This window comes from Puma concolor, chromosome D2 (assembly GCF_028749965.1).
Source record: "Puma concolor isolate L17-30 chromosome D2, mPumCon1.1.hap2, whole genome shotgun sequence".
Classification (NCBI taxonomy): Eukaryota; Metazoa; Chordata; class Mammalia; order Carnivora; family Felidae; genus Puma; species Puma concolor.
The window spans coordinates 54086302-54101641 of NC_141677.1; the positions used below are offsets into that span (position 1 = coordinate 54086302).

General features: G+C 35.7%; 1 protein-coding gene across 8 annotated transcripts in view; it reads left to right on the forward strand.

Moving 5' to 3' along the window:
* EXOC6 (exocyst complex component 6) overlaps nucleotides 1-15340 on the forward strand; it is a 234594-nt gene that overhangs the window by 75436 nt on the left and 143818 nt on the right. For all 8 annotated transcript variants that reach the window (XR_015241737.1, XM_086680379.1, XM_025917949.2 and 5 more), the window contains 2 exons: nucleotides 11371-11523; nucleotides 12887-12955. Coding sequence is in view for 7 of the 8 variants with exons in the window: in XM_086680379.1 (XP_086536505.1) it covers nucleotides 11371-11523; nucleotides 12887-12955 (222 nt within the window). In the remaining variant the exon portion in view is untranslated. The remainder of the gene's footprint in view (nucleotides 1-11370; nucleotides 11524-12886; nucleotides 12956-15340) is intronic.

Consider the following 15340-nt stretch of genomic DNA (forward strand, 5'->3'; position numbering starts at 1 on the left):
TTAAATGTCTATTTTTGACAGAGAGAGAGAGAGAGAGAGAGAGAGAGAGGCAGAGCATGAGCGGGGGAGGGGCAGAGTGAGAGGGAGACACAATCTGACACAGGCTCCAGGCTCCGAGCTCTCAGCATAGAGCCCGACGCGGGGCTTGAACTCACAGACCACGAGATCATGACCTGAGCCAAAGTCGGACACTCAACCGATTGAGCCACCCAGGAGCCCCTAATTTAATGTTATTCAGTGGTGTAAGTTATAGAATATATCCAAAGTTTACCTTTTTTTTTTTTTAGTTACCTAAAATGCTTATTTTTGTTTAGCTTAACCCTTTTCTTATTTTTCCTGAATCTTGCTTGGAATGGATTTAATCAGCATTTTCTTTTGGTTTGCAGTTATTCTGTATTTAAGTAAAGTCAATCTAACTTGACTCACCAGCCTTTCTCCTGGTAAGTCAGGTATAATATTAACTTGTGCCAGCAGACAAATTTGCTGTAAAATTAGCCGAACCACAAACAGAGGCAAATGGGATTCCTTTTATCATAAGATTTTAAATTACTGTCTCCTTAAAAGTATTATCTTTGAGTTGACAACTCCTACAGGTCAATAATAAGAAGAAAAAATAGTAGACAAGATTTGGCAGTTATAAAGTTAATGTACCCACCTTTTGAATTAGCATTCTTCCAGATAATTCCAGTGAGAAATGAAAACATGTCCTTGTGATGTTCACAGCAACTCTGTTCACGATTAGCCCCAAACTGGAAACAACCCAAAGGGGCATCAACAGGGGACTGGATAAACAAATTGTGCTGTATAAAAATATAATGGAGTATTACTTAGCAATAAAAAGGAATGAAATTACTGATATGTACAAAAACAAATATTAATCTCCTGGGCATTATGCTAAACTCCAGAAGCTGGACACACAAAAAAGCACAGGTTGTGGGATTCCATTTATATTGCAGTTGTAAAGCAGGAGAAACCAAAGAGAAAAAGTCATGGGGTGCCTGGGTGGCTCAGTGCGTTAAGTGTCTGACTTAAGCTCAGGTCATGATCTCAGGGTTTAGGAGTTCGAACCCCACATCGGGCTCTCTGCTGTCAGCATGGAGCCTGCTTCAGATCTCTATGTCCCCCCCCCTCCCCCCCCACCTCTCTGCCCCTTCCCTGCTTGCTTACACATGCTCTCTATCTCTCAAAACTAAAATAAAACTTAAAAAAAAAATCAGAGCAATGGTTGCCTCTGGTTGGGGAGATTGCCTGGAAAGGGACATGAAGGGACTTTCTGGGGAGATGGAAATGTTTTGTCTTATGCTAAAAGTGCATCCACTTGTCAAAATTGTACAGTTAAGGTCTATACATCTCAGCATATATAAATCTGACCTCAAAGAAATTTGTAAAAAATAATTGGGGTGTGTGTGTGTGTGTGTGTGTGTGTGTGTGTGTGTGTGTTTGTGCACTGAGTGGGTAAAGATACATAGATGACACAAGAATGTATAAATATTAATTGTTGAAGGTAGGTGATGAGTACTTGGGAGTTAATTATATTTATCTGTTCACTTTGTTTATATTTGAAATTTTTAGTAAAAAGTTTTAAAGTGATTATACTTTAAAATTTCTTAACTAAAACTTCTAATAATCATAGTGTCATAAAAATAAAACAGTCCTCCTAATTTTTTTTCTCAAGTATTAGAAATTACTTTAGAGAAGCTTGAGGTGGGGCAGGGTAGGGCAGAGGTATGCCGACTGGGTAGCACCTGAGCTGAGAGCCAGAGAGTGCACTGCAGGTGTGACCTTTGCTTCCTTCTCCTGCCAGGGCTTCCAGAGAAGCTTTTTACTTTATTTTATTATTTTTTAAAAGTTTATTTATTTATTTTTGAAAGAGAGAGAGAAAGAGAGTGCATGCATGTGCCTGCAGGAGCAGTGGAGAGGCAGAAAGAGAGAGAGAGAGAGGGACAGAGGATCCGAAGTGGGCTCTGGGCTGACAGCAGAGAGCCCAATGTGGGGCTCGAACTCACGAACTGTGAGATCATGACCTGAGCCGAAGGCAGATGCTTAACCAACTGAGTCACCCAGTGCCTCTATTTTATTTTATTTTATTTTATTTTATTTTATTTTATTTTATTTATTTATTTTTTTTCAATGTTTATTTATTTTTGGGACAGAGAGAGACAGAGCATGAACAGGGGAGGGGCAGAGAGAGAGGGAGACACAGAATCGGAAACAGGCTCCAGGCTCTGAGCCATCAGCCCAGAGCCTGACGCGGGGCTCGAACTCACGGACCGCGAGATCGTGACCTGGCTGAAGTCGGACGCTTAACCGACTGCGCCACCCAGGCGCCCCTATTTTATTTTATTTTTTTATTTTTTTTTAAAGTTTTAAAAACATTTAATTTATTTTTGAGACAGAGAGAGACAAAGCATGAACAGGGGAGGGTCAGAGAGAGAGGGAGACACAGAATCTGAAACAGGCTCCAGGCTCTGAGGTGTCAGCACAGAGCCCAATGCGGGGGCTTGAACTCACAGACCGCGAGATCATGACCTGAGCTGAAGTTGGCCGCTTTACTGACTGAGCCACCCAGGTGCCCCTATTTTAGTTTTTTTTTTTTTTTTTAATTTTTTTTTTTCAATGTTTATTTATTTTTGGGACAGAGAGAGACAGAGCATGAACGGGGGAGGGGCAGAGAGAGAGGGAGACACAGAATCGGAAACAGGCTCCAGGCTCCAAGCCATCAGCCAAGAGCCTGACGCGGGGCTCGAACTCACGGACCGCGAGATCGTGACCTGGCTGAAGTCGGACGCTTAACTGACTGCGCCACCCAGGCGCCCCTTTAGTTTTTAATTAAAGAAATGTATCTATATTAGACTGTCACAACAGAGGAAATTAAAATTCAGTATATGAACTTTTTCCCTACTTATTTTTTAATTAGTTATTTTTGTTTATTTATTTATTTTGAGAGAGAGAGAGAAAGAGAGAAAGTGGGGAAGGGGCAGAGAGAGAGGGAAAGAGAGAGAATCCCAAGCAGGCTTAACACCACCAGTGCAGAACCCAGTGTGGGGCTCAAATTCATGAACCACAAGATCATAACCTTATCCAAAGTCAGATGGTTAACTGACTGAGTCACCCAGGTGCCCCTCTACCACTAACTTTTTCCAGAATTATCTTCAAATCAGATAATCTCCATTATATTCCTATTAATCGTTTCAGCTTTGCACAGTATTCTATGTTAATTTGTTTAACAGATTTAATAAATTTGTTTAGTAAATTGTTTACTTTGGGGATATATAGATTTTGAAAATTCTTTATCAGGATCAGTATACTTTAATAATAAATGAAAACCATATATAATAATGTAAGATTTGTGCAATAATGTTTTTTAAAGTTGTTTCTTTTTAAAGAATTTCCTGTTAACTGTTGCTTATCTATAGCTTATCTATAGGTGGGCTATAGCAGATTTGATTTTCAAATTATTATTATTTTTAACATTTTTTTAAATGTTTTATTTATTCTTGAGAGAGAGAGACACAGAGCATGAACGAGGGAGGGACAGAGAGAGAGAGGGAGACACAGAATCCAAAGCAGGCTCCAGGCTCTGAGCTATCAGCACAGAGCCCGACGTGGGGCTCGAACTCACAAGCAGTGAAATCATGACCTGAGCCGAAGTCAGACGCCCAACTGACTGAGCCACCCAGGCACCCCTCAAATTATTTTCAATAGCATCTTTTGTTCAGATAAATACTTGGTTGATAAAAATATATATTTGTTTTCTGTGAATAAACAAAAGCTATAAAAGATAATTTAAGCCAAAGTTAATTTCCTGTCTTTTCTTTGGAAGCTACATCTGAGGCCATTTTCCTTACCATTGGAATGATAGAAATATGATTCATTGTGGGTAGTAGCATAGGAAAAGAAATGGTAGAAGTGTTGGCCAGCAGGCTAGAGTTGGAACCTTAGATTAATAGCCTGGAAAAGATAAAGACTAAGTAAGTATGAGAGAATAAGGTTTGAAGCTAGAGTTCAGAAGAATCCAGAGATGCTGAATCTAGAGACTGTCATTATTCCAGAGAACAACATCCGTTAAGAAAGCCCCAGGAAAGGCGAGTGGGTGGCTCCCTCGGTTAAGCATCCGACTTCAGCTTAGGTCATGATCTTATGGTTCCTAAAAGTGAACTCTGCATCGGGCTCTCTGCTGTCCGCACAGAGTCCGCTTCAGTTCCTCTGTCCCCTTCTCTCTCTGTCTCTCTCTCTCAAAAATAAAATAAGCATTAAAAAAAAATAATAAAAGAAAGCCCCAGGAAAGTGGAACCAAAAAGATTGGATATTACCTCACTATTCAGGTGGAATAAAGTATGAGATGTCATAGCTTTTCTCTGAAGTGATCATCTTTGTCCTCCACTGTTGACACTTCAAGAGATACTTAATAGGACTGATGCATTCTATAATAAAATGAGAATCAGGGGGAGGCGCCTGGGTGGCTCAGTCGGTTAAGCGTCCGACTTCGGCTCAGGTCATGATCTCACGGTCCGTGAGTTTGAGCCCTGCATCAGGCTCTGTGCTGACAGCTCAGAGCCTGGAGCCTGTTTCAGATTCTGTGTCTCCCTCTTTCTCTGACCCTCCCCTGTTCATGCTCTGTCTCTCTCTGTCTCAAAAATAAATAAACATTAAAAAAAAAAATCCAACTCTTCGTTTAAAAAATAAATAAATAAAATGAGAATCAGGGGAGCCTCTGATTCTTCTTGTAGCATCTCCCATTTCTTCTCAGGATATAAAGTCCTTTTGACTGATTGTCTCTGATGAGTGAGTGTTCTACACTGGAGAGTTCTTCAACATTACATTCTTGCTTTCAGCATCACAATGTCTTCAGTACTTTTTCTCCTAAGTCTCCTAAGAGCAAGGAGTTCTGTGTATGTAATGGGGATAAAAAAAACCCATAATCACTTGGTAAGGTATTTTCAGCACAAGGATATCAATGATAGTTTAAAGTTCATGTTCTAGGGGCACCTAGGTGGTTCGGTCAGTTGAGTGTCATGATCTTGCGGTTCATGAGTTCAAGCCCCACATCAGGCTCACTGCTATCAGTGCAGAGCCCACTTTGGACCCTCTGACCCTCTCTCTCTGCCCCTCCCCCTCTTGCACTCTCTCAAACAAACAAAACAAAACAAAAACCACTTAAAGTTCATGTTCTATTGTATAGTCAGTTTTAACTAAGTTTCATTATTAAACTTATCTTCTCGGACCTCTTTTTCATGAATCAGCTCTGGACTCTTTCTACCGAGGCAGTCCACCAAGTCATGGGCCCTAGGATTTCAGGTTTATGAGAATTTCCTGCTGAAAGGGAATGGACTCTTCCGAGTTTATTGCCATTATTTTCTTGTAAAAAGCGTCAAGCTCCCTACCTCTGCAACTTAAACAGACCTTTCATCACAGAAACCTTTCCTAATCATGTCTTAATTCTATTATCTAATGTCCTATTTGTGGATTTACTTGTTATATATTTGCTTGAGTATCCTGTAGGCACATCAAATCTAGCATTTCTAAAAGTAAACTATCTTCTTACAAAATGTATTGATTTTTCCTATGTTTATTATGTCACAGAGTAATATGTCCAGTTTTCACAAGGCAGAAACTGGGGAGCACTTTAGACTTTTCAGGAGTATTTATATTCTTTATGTAATTTGTTACTAAATTCTACTCAGTAACGATCAGTTCTGCTTCTCAATTTCTGTCGATTCTGTATCCTCCTTTCTGTGTACCTAGACTGTTGTTATATCAAATTAATTATTCTCCTTATCTCTAGTCTTTTGCTTGCTATTCTAAAATGTGAGTATGACAACTTTCTCTTCAGTGACTCCCAGTGACCCTTTACCTAAATCTGAAACGAAAGCCTCATCTCCTGGTACCCCTTCCTGTGATACAGCAGTAATGGATTTCTTACAAATTTTTGAATACACAGTTTGTTTCCTCTATTTAGAATGCCTTCCATTTTTCCAAATTTCCTTTCTGCTGAATTCCTGCATTTTCCCCCAAAAGCTGGCTTAAGCATCTCCTATTCTATGGAATCTGCCTTTCTCTGTCTTACTCTTGCCAGCAAGAGATGGTCACTTCCTCCTCAGTCTATATCCTGTATACTTTTCACACTACATTATAATTGCTTAATTTTGTATCCTTAACTAGGCAGTAAGCTTTTTAAGTGATGGGTTATATCCAATTTATTTTTACCTTCCTGGGATCTAGTACCATGCTCAAATTGAGTCGCTAAAAAAGTTATTTTTTTAAAGGATCTTAGAGTTGAGTTTTAGCTTCTTTGGGGAGAATTTTTTATTTTTAAAAATATTTTAAATTTTTTGAGAGAGAGAACGCGGGGGAGGAGCAGAGGGAGAAGTAGAGAGAATCTTAAGCAGCTACCTCACTCAGTGCAGAGCTTGACATGGGGCTCCATCTCATGACTGTGAGGTCATGACCTGAGTCAAAATCGAGTCAGATGTTTAACTGACTGAGCCACCCAGGTGTCCCCAGAGAAAATTTGTAAGGTGAAAAACAAAACTTGTAGTACTTGTAGTACTACAGTACTTGTAGTTTTTTCCCCCTCTTTCTAATGTGAGAGATGAGTCCACTGTGAGTAGAGTGATGTTTAATTAACAATTAAATACCTAAAATTCATAGTCTCAGTTAACACTTTCCATGTTATATTTTCTGGCACACATTTTTATAGTGGAAAACAGGGGACTAAATGGTCAAATAACTTTTGGAAATCTGAGGTAAATTTAAGCATATTTCTTCAGTTATGAATTCTAAATCTCTTGAAAAGGGATACAGTATATAATGTTTATTTAGCTTAAATGAGTATAGAACCTTTTCTCAAGAAATACTTGTTGATACTGCTAGTTTTGCATACAACACAGTTTGGAAGCAGTGCTTTTAAAAAATGATTTATACTTCTCTGAAAACAGAAAACCCTTGACAAAGTTAGTTTGGACAGCTTGGTACTGTAGTTCCTTCCGTGAGGTTGGTTAGTGGATATTTCATAGAGTTGGGATTTTGGCCAAAGAGTGAACCACTCCCTCCCACCAACAGACACACATGCCAGCTGAGGAAGTAAATGGTCCCATGTAACTTTAGGGCTTCAGAAAATTAAACTTTTTTTTTCACTAGCAATAATCAATTGAAGTTAAGGCAGCATATTTTATGTACATTCGTGCATGTATATCTTTTTAATTTTTCTGGTATTTTAGATTTTATGTGGCTGGTTTTTCACTTAAAGAATTAGTGGGAATTCTTTAGTAAAACTGACAATATTCCAAATCGAAGGTCATTAAAATAGTTGAATCATTATTTAACTTGACTCATTGAAATGAAGAGGAATATACTCTTTGGTAATTCATATAAAGCTAACTCTAGGATGAGAACCAACATCTAAGCAATGGAACTGTTAGACATGGACTTTAAAGTTAGCATAGTCAAAGCACTATAAGACAAGATTAAGAATTTTGGCAGATCAGTTAAAACCATAAAGCAAACCATCTGTAAATTCAGAACTGAAAATATATGAACATATTAAGAACTCAGTGTATAGTTGGCAGAACAGCTTAGACACAGCTAAAGAGAGAATTAGTTAACCAGAAGGTAGGTCAGAGGAAGTTATCCAAATTGAAGCTCAGAGAAACAGAAGGATAGAAAATAAAGAGTTTAAAGACATATGAGATAAGATGGAAAAGTTTAACATATGTGTAATTATAGTCCCAAAGGGAAGAAAGAGAGATGGACATAAACAATATGGATAGACCCTGAAGCCATGGATTCAAAAAGTGTTGTGAATTCTAAGTGGGAGAAATACAGAAATCCCATACTTAGGCATAGAATAGTAAAATGTTAGAAAAGTAAAGAAGAAAAATCTTAAAAGCAGCCAGAGGGGAAAATCTGTTATCTTGAAAAGAGCAGTAATAATACTAATTTATAGCTGACTTCTCAGCAGAATCAATGGAAACCAAAAGACAGTGAGCTAATACATCTGAAGTGCTAACAAATCTTATCTGTCAACCTAGAATTGTTTACCCCCCAAAAAATGTCATTTAGAAATGGACGTGAAATGGGAGCACCTGGCTGGCTCAGTTAGTATGACGTGTGACGCATCTTGGTAGACATGACCTTGGGATCATGAATTCGATCCCCATGTTGGGGTTAGAGTTTACTTAAAAAAAAAAAAAAAAAAGAAGAAAGAAAGAAAGAAAGAAAGAAAGAAAGAAAGAAAGAAAGAAAGAAAGAAAGAAAAAGAAATTGGGGATAGAGTTTACTTAAAACAAAAAGAAATTGAGATGAAATGGAGATATTTTTCAGATAAACAATACCTAGAGAATTTATTTCTAGCACACCTACATAAAAGAAATACTATTTTCAGACAGAAAATGATCCCAGTTAAAAACCCAGAGATGTTACAGGTAAACAGGACAACTATTTTGGGTAAAATTGCATATATTATATTGGCTGTGTAAAACAAAAACATAGGATTTACATATTTATAGAAACTATTTTATGACAACTATTTTGCTGGCATGTTGGTTTTGGACCCACACTACCTCTAAATCATGACTTGCACAAGGATAATACCTTTCCCTCTCACATACCTGTATTATATTTACTTTGATATGATTCAGCTACTATCAACTCTTACCTTTGCCCCTTTATTTAAAATAGTGCAAGACAACAACCACATATAAGTTAGAAGGAGAAATGATATGGGTTTGAAAATTTCTATTAAGTTATTCTGCTTATAGGAGACATACCTTACATGTAAACATATAGAGAGGTTGAAAGCAAAGGGATGGAAAAGATACCTCATGCAAACATCAATTAAAAAAACTGATGTGTGTGTATTAATATCAAAGCAGCCTTTAAAACAAAATTATTAGAAGAAAGAGGAACACTTCATAGTGATAAAAAGATTCAGTTAATCAAGAAAATAAACAGTTCTAAATTTTTTCCCATAATAATGTAATCTCAAAATATATAAAGCAAAAATTTTTATGTATTAATATCAAAGCAGGCTTGAAGAAAAAATTATTAGTAGAAGAAAGAGGAACATTTCATAGAGATAAAAAGATTAAGTTCATCAAGAAAATAATTCTAAATTTGTTCCCATAATAAAATAAAATTTATAAAGCAAAAATTGTCAGAATTAAAAGAAATCGACAACTTGATCATAATGGGAGATATTAATAATACACTTCTCTCAGTAAATGCTAGAACAGTAGACAAAATTAATAAAGATACAGTCCTTTCAAATAATATGATTAACAACACTGACCTAATTGACATATGTCAGTATATTGCATGATTTCAGAATATACATTTTTTAAAGAACGTTTACCAAAATTGATTACATTCTGGTTCATGGAGCAAATGTCAGTAAATTTAAAAGGATTGAAATGATAGTACGTTCTCTGACCATATTGGAATTATTCCAGAAATCAGAAAAAATAGGTAAGTAGAAAATCTCTGTAGGTTTGGAAATTAAGAAGTAAAATTCTAAATAATCCATAGATCAAAGAAGAAACTCAATTTAAACCAGAAAATATTTTGAATTATAACAAAAGTATGACATATCAAAACTTGTAGGGTGCAGCAAAAGTCACATTTAAGGGAAATTTATAGCCTTAAATTTATGAATTAGGAAAGAAAGGCTGAAATCAGTGACATAAATATTCATCTCAAGGAGTTAGAGCAACAATAAACAAATTAAATTCAAAGAAAATAGAAGGATATGACCCAAACAGCACAGGTAACAAAAACAAAAGAAGTGGGTTTATACCAAACTAAAAAGCTTCTACACATCAAAGGAAGCAATTAACAGTATGAAAAGACAATCCACAAAATGGGAGAAAATAGTTGCAAACTGTAGGTCTGATTAGGGATTAATTTCCACAATATATAAGGACTACATAAAACTCAATAGCAAGAAACCTTAATGACCTGATTTAAAAATCAGCTAGGGGGAGCGCCTGGGTGGCTCAGTTGGTTCAGAGGGGGACTTGGGCTCAGGTCATGATCTCATGGTTTGAGTTCAAGCCAGTTTGAGTTCGAGCCCCGCATTGGGCTTTGTATTGACAGCTCAGAGCCTGGAGCCTGCTTCAGATTCTGTATCTCCCTCTCTCTCTGTCCCTTCCCCACTCTCACTCTGTCTCTCTCTCTCAAAAATAAATAGAGATTAAAGAAAAAAATTTTTTTTTTATATCAGCTAGGGATTTGGATAGACATTGCTCCAAAGAAGACATACAGGTTGCCAGCAGGTATATGAAAAAATGCTCAACATCACTAACCATTAGGGAAATGCAAATCAAAATCACTGTGGGATATATCACCTCCCCCCTCTCATGATTGCTGTTATCAAGCAAAAGACAACTAATGTTGGCAGGTGTGTGGAGAAATCAGAGCCTTGCATACTGTTGAGGAAATGCAAAATAGTAGCTATTTTGAGGAGGTTCCTCAAAAAGTTATTAAATTTTTTTTAATGTTTATTTTTGAGAGAGAGAGAGAGACAGAGCATGAGTGAGGGAAGGGCAGAGAGAGGGGGAGTCAAAAAGTTAAAAATAGAACTACAGTATGATCCAGCAATCCTAGATAGATATCAATCCAAACGAATTGAAATCAGAATCTTGAGAGAGATTAGCACTTCCCATGTTTATTGCATCATTGTTCACAATATCCAAGATATGGAAATAATACAGATGTCCATTGACAGATGAGTGGATTAAGAAAATGTGGTATATACGTATAGTGGTATGTGGTATACGGTCTTTAAAAAGGAAATTGTGACGTATCTAAAATAGTCAAATTCATAGTCTCACAGAGTGGAATAGTGGTTGCCAGGAACTGGGGCAAAGAGGAAATGAGTTACTCATCAGCAAACCTAAAGTTTCAGTTAGGCAAGATGAATAAGCTCTAGAGGTCTGCTGCATAACCTTGTACCTATAGTCAGCAATGTATTAATATATTAATATTAGTATGTGTAAATGCATATACACTTAAAAATTTGTTAAGAGTAAATTTCATGTTAAGTACACTTACCACAGTAAAATAAAATTAAAAAAAAGAAAATGGAAGGAAATAATCAAGAATAGAAATCAACATAAGAGAAAACAAAATACATTAGGGAGGATCAACGAAGCCAAAAATTGGTTCTTAGTCTTTTCAAATAATATTGATAAACCCTGGCACAACTGTCCAGAAAGAAGACTGAGAACATAAATCATGAATAAAAAATGAGACATTACTCTAAATCCTTTACCCAAGCCCATTAAAAAGATGGGAAAATATGAACAAATTCTTGAACTGATTTTGATCATAATAATTGTTGTAATAATCTGAATTTTTCTTTTTCCAATATAGGCACAACAGCAGAAAACCTTCAGTGTTGCTTTGCAGAAGCAAAATCGTGTACAATTTGGGAAGAATATTCACTTCAATGATAGAATTCCAGAAGAAAGGAATGAAGTTGAATTGAAACGTGCATTTGAGGAAGAGGATGAGAATGAAGAAGAGGTGACAGGAGTTCCTTCCTTTTTCCCTCCTTCTCTCCCTCCCTCTTCTTCTTCCCTTTCTTTATTTTTTTTCCATGAATTTCTTCTTTTCAGTTGTGATGTACATCTTTGTGACTGTCAGTCTTCCTATGTGCAAATTGAATTTATGTTTGTAATGAGCTGTTAAGTTTGTAATGAGCTATTAGAGCAATGTGTCATCTGAAATAATAGACTGCATAATTGACAGAGAAACAGGATATATTCTAGATTACATTTATAAGCCATAGGTAGTTGAACCTGGGTGTTCTGCCATAATTAGCAGTAAAATTGTAAATGTAATGATTTTTTTTGTAGTGATCACTCATTTTAATTATCTGTGGCAAACTTTTAATTTCATGATGGCTTGACCTTGCTGTTTAGACTAATTCTGGAAAGCCCACCTTCCCCCACCCCCCATTAGTGCTGAGATATTACAGAATGGTTCTAATATGATTAAAGTTTTTTAATTCTTAAAAAAGTTTTATGTCTAGAAAACTTGAAATTATTCTTAAATATTCACTTTCTTTCATCCTCTATATCCAAATTTATTCCTGATCTTACTCTGTACACAAAGTCTTCAGTTGAGCCTACTTTCTGTCTTTTCCTTTGAATGTTTTTTTGAGTTTAGTTAATGCCATGAGGAGGCTGTTAAGTTTTGCTTTTGTCATTGAGATTTTAAATTCTGTTTCTAAAGTCCTAGTCAGGGCATAGTAGAACTTTTAATTAACTGATAAACCATATGAATGTATGCCCATGGTCTTCTCTGTGCTTTGAAAACAACTGAATGTTCAGTATGTATGTTTCTACTATATGCCTGAAGATGAGTGAGACTATATGCATTTATGTGTGTGTATCTCCATGTATGTGTGTATGTACACACATGTATTTGTATGTATATGCATATGTTGTGGAGTCTGATATTGTACTGAATACAGACAAATAAACTGCCTAAGACAGTTTAATGTCTTCTTAATGTGGAATTAGTGAGTCCTGATTAGTCTCTGGAAATTAAATAAATGGTTTTGAAATTTACTTTTTTGTTCTTTCTTAATCAGTATTCAGAGAATCTCTATATTCTCTCCTCCCAAGCATGTTAGTGATATACAGTCTCTGTCCTTTAATCACCTTATAATCTAAAATACTCAACAATGATGATTAATACATAAAGAATGAACTATTGAATAAAAGCCAAGACAATTAAAAGGCATTGTGTTAATACTATGTGATTTTTATAGTTGATAAATGTTATAACATGAAGTCTATGAGTCTCCTTGTCTATCTTTAACTTAACATTATCCAACAGTAAGCTAGTAGTTTGATATTTAAAATGTGGTTTTATTTCTCAGGTCTTAACTGTTCAGGATCTGGTTGATTTTTCTCCTGTTTACCGATGTTTACACATTTATTCTGTTTTGGTGAGTATCTTTTGTATATGTATAGTGTGTGTGTCTGTGTATATGTGCACATATGTATGTATATACACATAAATATTTGTATAATAAGAAAGACATGTACACATTTTAGGCCTGCTTTTCTGAAGGCTTACCATAAATTCAATGAGTTGTAAATCTTCATGCATAAATATTTGTGAAATATTCCCTGCAAGTAAAGCACTTACTTTTTTCTATAAATTATCATAATCTGCTTTCAAGTGATATACCACTTCATGTAGAAGAACCTTAACAATATACTTTCATTTCACCCTTCTTATATTTGTGCTAGTGTTGCATCATAATTATTTTAAAATATATTGCTTCTACATATGTTTACTTCTTCAACATTATATTCATTTTTGATTAAACAATTATTCTTTCGAAAAATAATAGCATTATTGGGGTGCCCGAGTGCCTCAGTCAGTTAAGCATCGACTCTTGGTTTTGGCTCAGGTCACAATATCACAGTTCTTGAATTCAAGCCTGTTTGGGATACTCTCTCTCTCTCTCCTGTCCTGCTCATGCTGTCTCTCCCTCTCTAAATAGATAAATAAGCTAATTCCAGAACATTTCATTATCAAAGAAAGAAACCTCTTACCCATTAATAATCACTCCTCATTCTCCCCTCCCTTAGCCCCTGGCAACCACGCATGTACTTTCTATCTCTATAGATTTGCTTCTTCTGGATATTTCATATAAATAGCGTCATAGTAAATGTGGGTTTTTGTGTCTTGGCTTCTTTCACATAGTTGGAAGTTTAGGTTATTGACTGAGATCTTTTTTGTTTTTTAATACAGACATTTACAGCTATAAATTTCCTTCTAACCACTGCTTTAGCTGCATTCCATGAGTTTTTGTATGTTTTTTTGTTTCCATTCATCTCAAAATATTTTCTAATTTCTTGTTATTTGTTCTTTAACCCAACAGGTAGTTAAGGATGTGTTGTTTCATTTCCATATGTTTGTGAATTTCCCAAAAGTTCTTCTGTTACCAATTCCAAATTTTATCTCACTGTGGTCAGAGACCATACTTTGTATGACTTCAGGCCTTTTAAATTTATGGAGGCTTGTTTTATGGCCTAACATATGGTTTATCTTGGAGAATGTTCCATGTGCATCTGAGAAGAATGTGTATCTGGCTGTTGTTGTGGTGTGTTGTAGACATCTGTTAGGTCTAGTTGATTTAATACTGTTACTCAAATCTTCTTTCCTTGTTGGTCTTCTGCCTATTTGTTATTGAAAGTGGTAATATTGAGGTCTCCAATCGTAACTGTTGAATTATCTATTTTTCCTTTAGTTTTGCCACTTTTCATTCATGTATTTTTGAGGCTTTGTTTTTAGGTGAATGTATATTTATAATTATTATATCTTCATGGTGGATTAACCTTAGTTCATTATGAAATGTCATTCTTTGTGTATTCTTTTTTTTGGCTTACGGTCTATTTTGGCTGATACTAGTATAGCCACTCTAACTCTTTTGGTTACTATTGGCATGGTATATTTTTCCATCCTTTTATTTTCAATTTCTTTGTGTTTTAGAATCTAAAGTATGTCTCTTATAGATAGCATATAGATGAATTTTTAAAAATCCAGTCTGCCTATTTCTGCCTTTTGATTGGAGTGTTTAATTTAATTCATTTGCTTTTATTTCATTTCATTTCATTTTAATTTAATTTAATTTTTAATTTTATTTTAGTGTTTATTCATTTTTGGAGAGACAGACACAGAGAATAAGTGGAGAAGTGGCAGAGAGAGAGGGAGACACAGAATCTGAAGCGGGCTCCAGGCTCTGAGCTATCAGCACAGAGCCCGACACAGGGCTCGAACTCATGAACTGTGAGATCATGACCTGAGCCAAAGTCGGATGCTTAACCAACTGAGCCACCCAGGAGCCCCATAGTTCATTTGTGTTGAATGTAATCACTGATAAGATCAAATTTGTACCTACCATTTGTTTTAATATATCTTATTTCTTTTTTGTTCTATCCCTCCAATACTTTCTTTTGAATTAAGTAGATGTTTTCTCATGAACCATTTTAATTCTCTTGTCATTTCTTTTAACATGTCTAAACATATATATATTAGTAACATAACTACATATATATGTATGTTAATTATATATAAATATATTTAAATATATAAATAAACGTAATATATGATAATTAACATATATATGTACACACATGTAATATATATAGTATTTCCTTAGTGTTTGCCCTGGAGATTATAATTTACATCCTACCTTAAAACAATCTAGTTAGGGGCTCTTGGGTGGCTCAGTCGGTTAGGCATCCGACTTTGGCTCAGGTCATGATCTCATGGTTCGTGGTTTCGAGCCCCGCTTCAGGCTCTGTGCTGGCAGCTCAGA